The sequence below is a fragment of the Morone saxatilis genome, unplaced genomic scaffold (assembly GCF_004916995.1).
Source record: "Morone saxatilis isolate NCDOM2014 unplaced genomic scaffold, NCSU_SB_2.0 Contig16, whole genome shotgun sequence".
Lineage (NCBI taxonomy): Eukaryota > Metazoa > Chordata > Actinopteri > Moronidae > Morone > Morone saxatilis.
Genome location: NW_023339718.1, coordinates 20,723,012 through 20,734,464, shown reverse-complemented (window position 1 = coordinate 20,734,464; position 11,453 = coordinate 20,723,012). Strand labels below are relative to the sequence as shown.

General features: G+C 37.8%; 2 protein-coding genes across 2 annotated transcripts in view; one reads left to right on the top strand and one right to left on the bottom strand.

The window, feature by feature from the left end:
- Nucleotides 1-4,830, top strand: LOC118325399 (interleukin-8). Its single transcript, XM_035658071.1, has 4 exons — nucleotides 1-131; nucleotides 831-948; nucleotides 1,876-1,956; nucleotides 2,185-4,830. The coding sequence occupies exons 1-4, from the start codon at nucleotides 65-67 to the stop codon at nucleotides 2,237-2,239; spliced, it is 321 nt and encodes a 106-aa protein (XP_035513964.1). The 5' UTR covers nucleotides 1-64; the 3' UTR covers nucleotides 2,240-4,830.
- A 10-nt stretch (nucleotides 4,831-4,840) lies between these two features.
- The window catches only part of cnot6l (CCR4-NOT transcription complex, subunit 6-like), an 18,445-nt gene continuing 11,832 nt past the window's right edge, over nucleotides 4,841-11,453 (bottom strand). Inside the window, exons 11-12 of the mRNA XM_035658069.1 lie at nucleotides 11,015-11,217; nucleotides 4,841-8,932 (exon numbers count right to left, since the gene is read on the bottom strand). Coding sequence (XP_035513962.1) covers nucleotides 8,711-8,932; nucleotides 11,015-11,217 — 425 coding nt within the window. The 3' untranslated portion in view covers nucleotides 4,841-8,710. The remainder of the gene's footprint in view (nucleotides 8,933-11,014; nucleotides 11,218-11,453) is intronic.

Here is an 11,453-nt window from a genome sequence, read left to right as displayed (position 1 = left end):
CACAGACACTCTCACATCACTCTCATATCCTCATTGGTCTTGAAAGATCAAAACAACCGCCTAGATGACGACTAAACCACTGCTCCTCCTGGCCGCTCTGACTCTCTTCTGCTGCATCTCCACTCTGCATGGTAAGAGATTTTTCTTTCTTATTATTGATTTTCTTTTTGAAAATAAATTCAGTAATCCAGTCTGTCGGATTGTTCAGTTCAGTTTAATATGTCTGGACCACATGTAATGTAATGTAATTTTAAATATAATTTTTTCAGGCACTATATTTCTCTTTGTTTATGTTTATGTCACTCTAACACTATAATTTTTATACATTCATTTTGATATCTCGCAGTAGGCAGGCATTTTATCTTTCTGTGGTAATTGTCTCATATTGATTTTATTTTAATGTTTAATTCTTGTTTTATTTAATTTAATTTTTCTGTTGTAAAACACAAACAGTACAAAACATACTTTTTTTTTTTTTACAGTTTTACAGTTGAAGTAAATAGTTATATTCTGTTGTGTGAGTTGGGTGTTGTAGGATTTGACAAAAAATAAAAAATCTTAACTCAAGGTCCACTTACTTGCTTTTTCTGGAGCTTTCAACTGCATCTTACGGTCTTTCTCAGAGGATGGAGTTTGGTCATCATATGTGATCAGACTCCATTGGCTGAGAAAGACTGTGACATGCGGTTGAAAGCTCCAGAAAGAACTACTGACAGGACCTTGAGTTCATTTTTCCTGCCAAAGTTCACTCTGATTTTCAAAGGGCTTCTCAAGGGTAAAATGTATCACTACAATAATTTAACTGCTTCTTAAATGTTACCTTCTCACAGCTTTTCCCAGGTCGGGGTGTTCCTGTATACGGACAACCTCGAATATCATCCCTCTTCGGGTCATCAAGAAAATTGAAATGATTCCTATTTCGGGACACTGTCGCTGGGTTGAAATCATGTGAGTAGTCCTAGATAGATAGATCCCGAGGGAAATTCAAGTTGTCCTAATTGAGTCAAAGATTGCTGATTGGTTACAGCTGCTGACAGGGTGGCTTTATCCTGATGAGAGTAGAGGTGAAAAAAGTATTTAGATTCTGAAGTAAAAGTAGCTATTTGTAAAAGATACTATACCAGCAAGTGGCAATAACACAATGTAAAAACACTGAATTACAAATAAAGTATGCGCTCAAAGTTTTTACCTTTTTCCTTAAGTATCAAAAGTTAATGTATTCATCATGCAGAAGCCACCCTTTAATCATTTTCCTGTTCTATGATTTTGTAGCTGCTTGGGGTGAAGCATTCAAGCAAGTTGGTTGGTTTCAACAAAATGCATCACATTTTAATCTTAAATATTTTGTATGGAAAATTGTAATCTGGAAAGTAACCATTGCTGTTGTGGTGCAGGGGAAAATACAGTATTTCTCTCTGATCTGAGCTAATTGCCTCTTGGCATCAGCTCCACTCTTACAGAGTGATATCTAAGTCATCTTGGGAAGAAAGCAGATAAATAGATCCCAAAGTGTTGTACTAGTCCTTGAAGAACAGTACTCGAGTAAACTTCTGTACTTACTACTTTAGCTCTTGTTTGACATTCGAGCATTGATACAGCTTGGAAGTGTCCCATTAGCCACATAAAGATTCTTTTTAACCAAAGGTAGTTCTGCACTCAGAGTAAAAGTGAAATGAAAGTACAACATTGCACAAAATGGAAAAACTGAAGTTATCAATAAAATTTCAGAACTACTACATTACTGAACCACTTCTGTTAAACTGAAAGGTTCTGTACTGTAACTCTTGTTGTCAGTGTCTGTGAATGGGAGCAGCATCTGAACACTGTGAACATTTGAACTTTATTAAATAAAGTAACCACTCTCTTTCTCCACAGAATCACCAGGAAGAACGGCTCTAAAGTCTGTGTCAGTCCAACGGCATCATGGGTCATTGACTACATCAGAAATTTTCAAAAGTAATGACTTGTTTTTATATTTTTTCACCGATTGTACTCTACAGCTAATTGTTGTCGAACCAAAATTATTTTGTTACAATATCTTGTAAAAATAGCTTTTATAAAAGAAATGTTTAGGCAGAAAGATAATAATGAGATGAATAATGAGTTGTTGCAATCCTAAACACAAATAATTATTATTGTTATTCACTCTACAGTTCAATTAATTTTTTTTCATTTTATTTACAGGAAAAATATGGCCCAAACCACTGTTTCACCCACTGCTGGAACAACCAACTTCTGATGATTCTGTGGCCACATTTGACGTAACAATGGCTTCATTTAATAAGCTGTGAATTAACTGTAGGAGAGCTGAGCTACTGTCCAGATTTAGATTCAAATTTCATACGGTTTAACACTTCAATCAATTGGCCTTTAGAAACCTGCTTATTATTATACAATGAGACTGTCTTAGTGCTTCATCATATGCCAGAGGTACGGACATTTTATTAGTAATACTCATATTATTGCTGTACAGTGTATTTATGTTGCCATTTTATTGTCAGAAACCACAAATCTGTACTGTGAAGTAAAAATCTGTGATTGTTTTAATAAAGTTAATAATCACACGATGCACAAAATAAGGAATGCTTTCCTGTAAATGTGAATCAGATCCTGCTGTTAACATTTCATTGATTATATTTTGGATGATGGTTCTGTAACCTCTGATGTTCTCTTGTTGTATCCATGACTTGTCTTCTTATACAGAATAAAAGCACAGACAAAAAGACTCTTCGAAAATGACATGTTTATTGCCTACAGGAGGTGGGGAGGGTTGGGGCTTTGTGTGGAGAGATGATACAAGTGCTATTGAGCATGTTTGGCTTCAAATGAGGTGCAACTGCTCACATATTAAATACAGATGTAGCCTTTGTAGAAGTCCTCCATTCATTCAAGTACATATCCCTGCTTCGATACTCTAGACATACATGAGTGTTATTTGGGCCGGAGCTGGCCCAAGGTATCGGCCCCTAGGAACTACAGAGAGATCAACCAAATCACATTTCTGGATGAAAACCTCCTGTAACCCACATGTTAGCTTTTCTAACAAATCTTTTTATATATAACCCTAATTGTTTGGAAAGAGTGTCCTGTTACCAACGTGATTTAGTATGGTCAGGATGGTCACAATCTCAGCATGAGACTGAGATATCCTGACTTTCAGTCTCTACAATTTCCATAATGCAGCTCAATAGCATGTCCCCCCTGCTTCCTTAATGCCTGCCTGTTTCAAATCCCACACCTCCAGACTGTAACGTAGGCTTTCTGTTAAAATTATCCAAGCACAAGCTACGATAACTGTTGCATAATCAGGGTTATTGTTTCAAACTTTAGAAAGCACCCTCCAGAGCCAAAGCTGACATTATACAGCTGTTTTGAGTGGTACTCCTCCTGACAAGTAAACTCAACTATGTACGTGTAAAATTTTAGTTTATCATAAAAGCTTTATGAATTCACAGAGGGCCATGTACTCTTTTAAATTAAATGAAAGCATGAAAATCCCCAAATTAGAGCAGCTCTTCATCCAACACTGATGACAGTGTGATGTAGTCATCCTTATTATAATAATAATAAACGGCATCCTGCTCTTTGAAAACAACTTTTCACTGATTTCAAATCTTTTTATGTTTATGCTTGGAGAGGCCCCAATGACTTCAGGAACACACCTTCTACAGGACATCTACAAAGGATAGATCTGTATATTTTATCATCAGTGCCACCTACGTTAGACAAACTGCCACTCCTCGCAGGCGAACAGTAGCTTGTGTCGCTGCAGCTTTGCCCCTTGTTGACATTTAATTGTCAGACGCGATGCGTACTTTGGCTTCCACAGTACAAAACCCGCTTTGTCTAAGTTTAGCTCTCCACCACAAAGTTTTCCTTCCGGCCAAACGCTCACTGGCTGCTTCCCCCCATCTGCGGTGGAGGCTGGCTGGGTTGAAAACCAATGTGGTGAAGAGCTGCTTGTCTCGAAACTTAAAACAGTTGTTACATATAAGGTTTAAATGCAGTCCTTTAAAATGTAGCACCTTTGTTGGTGACTGCTGGTGGCTGAGGATCCTCACCCAGTTTCACTTCACTTACTTCACTTTTCAATAAAACAAATCTGCTGAAAGTTGCTGAAAGGCAGCAACTTTAAAGGACTTTTTCTAGGAATGCTCCAAGTAAGAAATAATAGCATAGCATTGCATTTCTTGTTCTTGTCACTATTTTTTCTTGCAATTACATTTGTGAAGGAGAGACAGGAACCCAAAAAGACTTTAGAAAGTGTTTTGACACTAAAGTTGCTGCCTTTCCCCCTTTGTAGTCCAAATCTTATGGTATCACTTTAAATAAATAACCAGTGCATTAACCTGTGGTCATTATTGTAAATGAACAATGACACTGTGTCAAGAGTTACTGAAAATATTCATGATACACCATACCTTTGAAGGTTGTACCGTTTCAGTTCTTAATTCAATCAGACTTCTTTGGTGCGTTTTGAATTCCTTTTCCACATTAATATTTACAGGTTAATACACTGAGAAAAAATATTATTACATTTATACATTTAGGTCCTTTAAATTCATGGTTTCTGGTTTGGATGCAGCGACCAGGCCTATTTGGAGGCTATCAAATTCAACACGTTAAAGCAGATTAAAGACAACAAACCCTTCGTCCAAATGCTAAATGCTTTGTCAGATATTCCTCATTTTCCCCAGTGAACATTGCTGAGCATCTTATTGGCCGCCACAGATTTAATAACCTCATGTAGCGCCCACACTGCTGTAAAATCAGCCTGAATGAATTTAACAGTGGAAGGAAGAAAAAACAAAGAAAAAACAAAAACAAAAATGGCCAGATATTGAACAACAGGATTTTTACATTCAGAAATTGCATGCGATGATGGTCATGGTAATCCTGTGAACGATACAGCAACTTTTTTTGCAGAACTAAAATACAAAATAAAAAACCCACAAACAAGTGTTCAGATATCTGGTAAAAATGACGGGTTTGTCCATGATGTTACGGATACAAAAAACCTGTTAGATTAAAAAAAACAGAAACCTGTCTGAGGTGAATAGCTCTTCAGTTTCAATTCCTCATGATCTCATTCCCAAAGAGTTGCTTCAGGAAGGTTTGGAAGGATGAAAGGATGGATGGACAGATGGCTGGATGATGGTGCTGGGTTAATCTCTGAGCGTCTTGGTCTCATGGGCAGTGCTGCTGTTGGAGAAATTGTACAAACTAGGCACGTTGTTTGTAGAAAAAGTATGTGAGGTGCACTGTACAGACACAAAATTAACAGGTCAAATGCTTATAGGTAATGACAGTTGGATATTTTGGTGAAAAAAGGAAAAAACAAGTGGCTGATGTTGGATGATGTGTGTGATTGACAGGAATATGGAAAACCCAGAGGGGGAAACATCAAATAGAAAGAGGAAGAAACCAAAATAATTTTGATTTAGCAACATCATCAGAGCTTGAAAAGCGTTGGGTGGACACTTAGATGTGCGCTGGAGAAATAAAAGCCATCAAGACAAACTGCTTTTAAACCTAGAACATTTATCTTTTTTTCTCAAAAACTTGGTAATACTGAATTGTACAAAGTACCAATTGAAAGACTGCATGTTAGTTAGAGACAGAAAATGCCCGTAGTTCAAAAACAATGTTGAGCATCAGACACAGGTGGAGGTTGTATTCACATAAGAGATCTTAGTGCATCGGGCAAAGAAAATAAAAGTACAAGTACATCTTTGATTTGTGAGAAAAAATACGCCCCTTTATCGGAGAATGGTACATTCCCCTCACAGATGTGAAAGACGCCCTGTCGTCAAAGGCAATTTAATTTATGTACAGCTGTTGTACAAAATCAGAAAACCCAGTGAGGTGAGTGTAGGAGTGAAGTATAGGCCTCAAAATGCTCACAAAGATAGACTTCATCAACTCCACCAAAACTGGAGGTTAGCGTCAAATCATGTGCAAATGAAGCAAAGCCGATACTGCCGGTAAAACCGGTCAGATTGCAGTTTAAAGCTGAGGTTACAGGACGCCGTGTTGTGCTGACACCATTTATTCCAGAATTATGGCTTTTCTTTTCAAATACTGAACAGAGCAAATGCTATGACTAATTTAACTAATTCAATCTCAAAAAGTCAGGGTTTACTAGACACTACAGTAGGAAATGTGCCAGATATGTTAAGCACTGAGAGCATGTGCAGGCAGCTATTTCAGTCTGCCTGCACAGACAGGGCTGGGTATCAATCCTCTATACTTTTTTCCTGATTTAGATCAAAATGTTTACAAATTTAGACAGTATTTTATTTTAGACAGTGTAGTGGGGCTGATTGAAACAGGGATTTTGTTGAAAATGCATTAGTTCTCTTGTTTTCTACCATGTTAATTATCTCATGACCCCTTGTGTGGGTCCTGACCCCTGCATTTGGAGCCAGTGGTTTTGACGACATTAAACATTTCAGGATTGTGCCCCCTTTTGTAACAGGGTTTGTAGAAGTATTGTTTAGTTTCTCAAAATATGGGGAAAAAAATATTATTTTATTTAATTGGTACTGAAATTCTCCATCATAGCAGCACTATTATTGATACCCAGTCCAACTCTTGCATTCATTTATCCTGTCGATCCCACACTGAGCTGCTCTTAAAAGCCGTACAACGAAACAAAATGATGATGAATCTAAACCAAATTTATCTCAATGCTTTTTGCGACTCAAAATTTTGACAAATTTAAATTTCCCAAGTTTTTCTTTCTGGGAATGGAACAAAAGTCCAGTAGTATTTTTTTTTAATCAAAAATGCACAAAGACGTGGGATTTCTACAACAACAACATATTTGTATGCCATACATACACTACCTGTGCTTATAAAGGATTTTCAGAACAATAGCTTCCTGTTTGGTTTTGCTCGTACGGTGCGACTCTTTCGAGTCTTTATTTGAGAGGTACTGCTGGATGCATAGCATAGCCCTGAGTTACAACGTACATAAAGGGCTATTAGTTCTAATCATCTGACATAAATATACAAAGTTTAGAGTCCACAGGAATCTGGCATTAAGAGGCTCAAACAACCAATTTCCTAGTGAGCCTTCGGTACATAATACATTCAACTCCTGGTCACAAATCTTCAGTAGATTCTTCTCAAAAAGTTTTTTTTTCTCTGTGACATATAAATAAATACTACCTTATTATCGACAGAGCATGAGTCACTCATTCTGGGGAGATTCTTTGGCCAGTCAGGTGATGGGAAACGGGACAATTCTCTTTTAAGACCGTAGGTGTTCAAAAGCTAAAAGTGTAAAGCGCCTTGTTGGTCAATGTCAGGATCGTGTTACAAATCTATTTCTTGTGTTAAAATACTTTTTTCAAAGCAAGTCATAGAGCAGGGGCTAATTTGGTTGCAAGGCTTAAATTTGGGATTTCGGCACTCATTCGGCCTGAATTGATTGTTTTATTACTTCATAGTGATGCAGAAAACTCTAGAATCTCATCTTTTAAACTACAGCGAGCATGAATCTGCCAAGATGAACACCATAACTCTGCAGATCAAATATTTAGCAATGATCAAAGAGAGGTACAAGACCCATATTAAAGAAGAAGAAATTCATAGAAGTGAATGCAGCAGCTCGGTAACATCCACGCAGCACCATGAGGCAGCTTTCAGGTTTAGATTTGCAAAAAAGATGAGTCAGGTGACCTTCTTTCTCACGTTATTTAAAACTGGACCAGGCAACATAATCCCAAATGATGTGGAAATGGGATCCAGGAAACGTTCGACTTGAACGACTAGTATATCCACAAGGCAAGTTTCAATCTGAAAGCCCCCTAAAACAATCCGTCATCAATATCATCAGCGCTGTCATGTGACCAAAGATTCACAAGACCTGCAGCTGTGACATGAGACGATTTTACGTTCTTGTTCCCATATGAAATACACCAATTTAGTGTTACAATGACATTACATTACTTTTAAAAATGCCCAATCAGTACTTCTTTTACCTTAAAAATGTTAGATTATTATATGGTCTTTACTCACATGTAGTTGAATTAACTATGTTGGTGTTTTTCGGCTGATCAGAACTAAAAATATGGACCTGTGTTTACAAAAAAGACTGATGCAAACAAACCTTTCATATCCTCGTACAACATTCCTAGCTTTGATTCAGTTGTTTGTAGTGTTACTCCTTTTATTAAAATACCTGTCAGTTAATTTGGGAGTGATACCAGGTTCCAGTTCTGTTTTTACTCTAAAAAGATGATTTCACAGCTGTGTGAAATGAAAAAAGAAATGCAAATGATATTCAGCTTTTTCTGCTGACATTTGTGTTGAAAATGTATCTTTTAAAAGTTGATATAATTAGTTAAGGTTTGTTGTTGTAGGAGCAGAATCTAAGAAGTGGTCATGATCGTTTCTAAGGCAAACAAACAAATTGACATTGGGGGTTACCATAGCAACTTCATCCCAAGCCGTACATTTGGTATCAAGCCTTTTTAAGGGGAGAAAGAAAAAGTAAAATAAAATAAAACATTTACAGTGTGCAAAAACACAAAAAGGAGCAACAAACGGGCAAATACTTCACTCCTTTTGGGTAGGGGTGTCTTGGAGGGGTCTGAGTTTAAACATGATCGATAAACTGTACAGGGTCCTGTATAAAGCTGGAGGGGGAGGACAGTGTTTGCAGGTGGCGTAAGAAGGGTGGGCGGGGCTCTTTCGGGCTGCACTACCTGTGGACCGGAAGGTGCAGCCCATTGAGGGGGTTGAGCGGGTGGGGCAGGGGAGGCTGCAGCTCCAGCTGGGCCAGCAGGGAGAAGTGGTCCGAGGGGATGTGGGGGTGGGGGCAGCCGGTGATGTTGTTGTCGATGAGCCACTGGCTGTCCAGCGGTCCCAGCAGGCCCAGAACACTCATGTGGGTCTTGGAGAAGAAGATGTAGTCGATCACGCCCTGCAGACACAAAGACAACATATGTGATATCGATTTAGGGCTGGGCCTTTAATACTATGTTCTAAGCTGTATCAGTGAAAACTGGCACTAAATACTTTTTTCCATTTTACGAAATATGTTAAACATATTTCTTAAATTTTGTCTTTAAGGGTAAGTTTGACATTTGGGGTAATGCGCTTATTCATGTTCAATTAGATCAAAATTAATACCATTCTGATTTATGTTTGCTAAACATTAAGCTACAGCCAGGAGATTGTTGGCTTAGCTTAGCTTAACGCAAAGACAGGAAACATGGGGAAACAACTAGCCTGGCTGCATTTGTTGCTGTGAATTCCTTTTTTGCACTTAATAAGCCAACAAGATATAATTTGTTGATGGATAAGCTTTAAAGCTGCTGGTAGGCAGATCTTGTTACCTTGGGACAGAGTCGGGCTAGCTGTTTCCCCTTGTTACCAGTCTTTGTGCTAAGCTAAGCTAACTGCCTGCTGACATCAGCTTCATATTCAGTGTACAGACATGAGAGAAGTCAATCTTCTCATTTAATGCTGAACAAAAACTAGATAGGAAGACCTGAAGAAGAATGAATGTTCCGGTTTGTGAGCCTCAGACAGGATCATTTCTATTAAGATTTTGGTCAGGAAAACATTCACTGACAAAAGACTGAGCCAAGCAGATGGATACTGGACATTTTAGTGAAATAAGAAAATAAGTGAGACTTATTATTTTATTAATTTTATTATTATTTTATTATTAATCTAAAATCTAAAATGGATAGTTCTAGAGAAGTTTGACAACAGTTTTTGGAACAACCTCTGTGATTGGTGGGTATGAAAACTGGAAGCAAACATAATGATCAATGACAGCCTTTGATGCGTCTATCAGTCCGGCGTAGGAAGGATTCATGTTGATGTTTGTGTGAAGGAAAAAACTTCTCAAACCTAAAGCCTCATCCGTAATACATATAAATACGCAATAATAATCTACGCCCACTGACTATTTCCAAATAACTGAAAAGATGAAAGAGTGAAAAATAAGCACAAACAGGGATTTTTTTTAAAGATGAGCTCAGTCTTTCTCTGAGAACCTCTGCATATTAAAGGTTTGTGTAAGACAGTCCGGGAAGTCGATTGATACTAATGCAAAAACCAGGAGCAGAAAAACATATCTGTGTCAAATGACTGCATGACTCATTAGGAACCAAAGCAAAAACCACAAGACAAATCAAAAGTGCAGAGTCACATATAGGCATACACGCTTTACCACCAACACATCTAAAAAAGCGAAGGTAAGTTGTGCTGTGCTGTGTTGTTTCGTACCACAAATGATAGAATCTAGCTCATATGCCTCAACGTTCAGGGATTTCCGTTCTCCCACAGCAAAAACACTCAAAATGATATGAGTCTATCTTGTGGCAAATACTGTTATACATCAGCTAGATTTGTGTTTCTTAACCACTCACCGTTGATCTGTATGTCCTTTCGTTTTTGGTTGAGAAATGATTAGCATGATCACAGCACAGGAGTTGTAGTGTATTCATTTCTACATGCAGTGTAGCTGAGCCCTTTGTGAACTGGCAAATATTTCTTTTATATATGTTTTAACCCCCAACACATACATTATGCAAACCTAAGGCACAAAGTTATTAATAAGGAGGGAATGGGTCAGTTTAATTTGTTTAGTTACAATGGGCTTCGCAACTTGATTTCAAACCCATAAATCAGCTTTATGGGTATGAAGAACCATATCAGTGGTTTAACATGCTTTAGACCAATTACTACATAACACATTATTTTCACTATTGCTAAACATTTTGCAAACCGTGATGTTTTATTTGTTTATTGTTCCAGGCATCTATTGGTTTCAGTTCATTTTTGAGCAATCTGAAAGTCTATTAGCAGACTTCTGAAACTTGCTTGAGTTCTGTAATTCAATTGAGTCGTGCAAGTTTTAATAGTCTGCTAGTTGATTTGCAAACTTAAAGAAATAAATGGAGACCAATGGCAGCCTGTAGCCAAAGGAAAAATAGATCTAGAGTGAATCAAAAGAGGTTTTTAAAACTTTTAACACTCAGGAGGTTTTTACCTTGAAGTCATATGTGTAGTTGGTGTAAGGCATCAGATTGCTGTCGTAGGCGCTCTTCAGCTGGAAGCTGTGTGTGACGCTTCCGTCTGAGTTGCCATTCTTGCCGTTGCAGCTGAAGTTGGTTAGACATTCACTGTAGCGTAGCTCCTTGAAGTCCTTGTGGTTCTCGGCCACTCCTCCGTTGCTCAGGTATTCCACTACACCTGGTTCATACAAAGGTAATATTGTATTGCAAAAGTACACCACATTAACCCAGATCCCTCTTTTTTTTTAATACACTCCTAAAAATGCCCCCCAAAATCTATGCTTTTGTTTATCTTCATAGCACTGATTATGATGTAGTGTCCAACTGCATCATCTTTTTGTTGAAAGAGAAACTGAAATAATTGCATGCAGTATATTGAAGTATGTATGTATTAGTTTAGGAGAATCACACTGT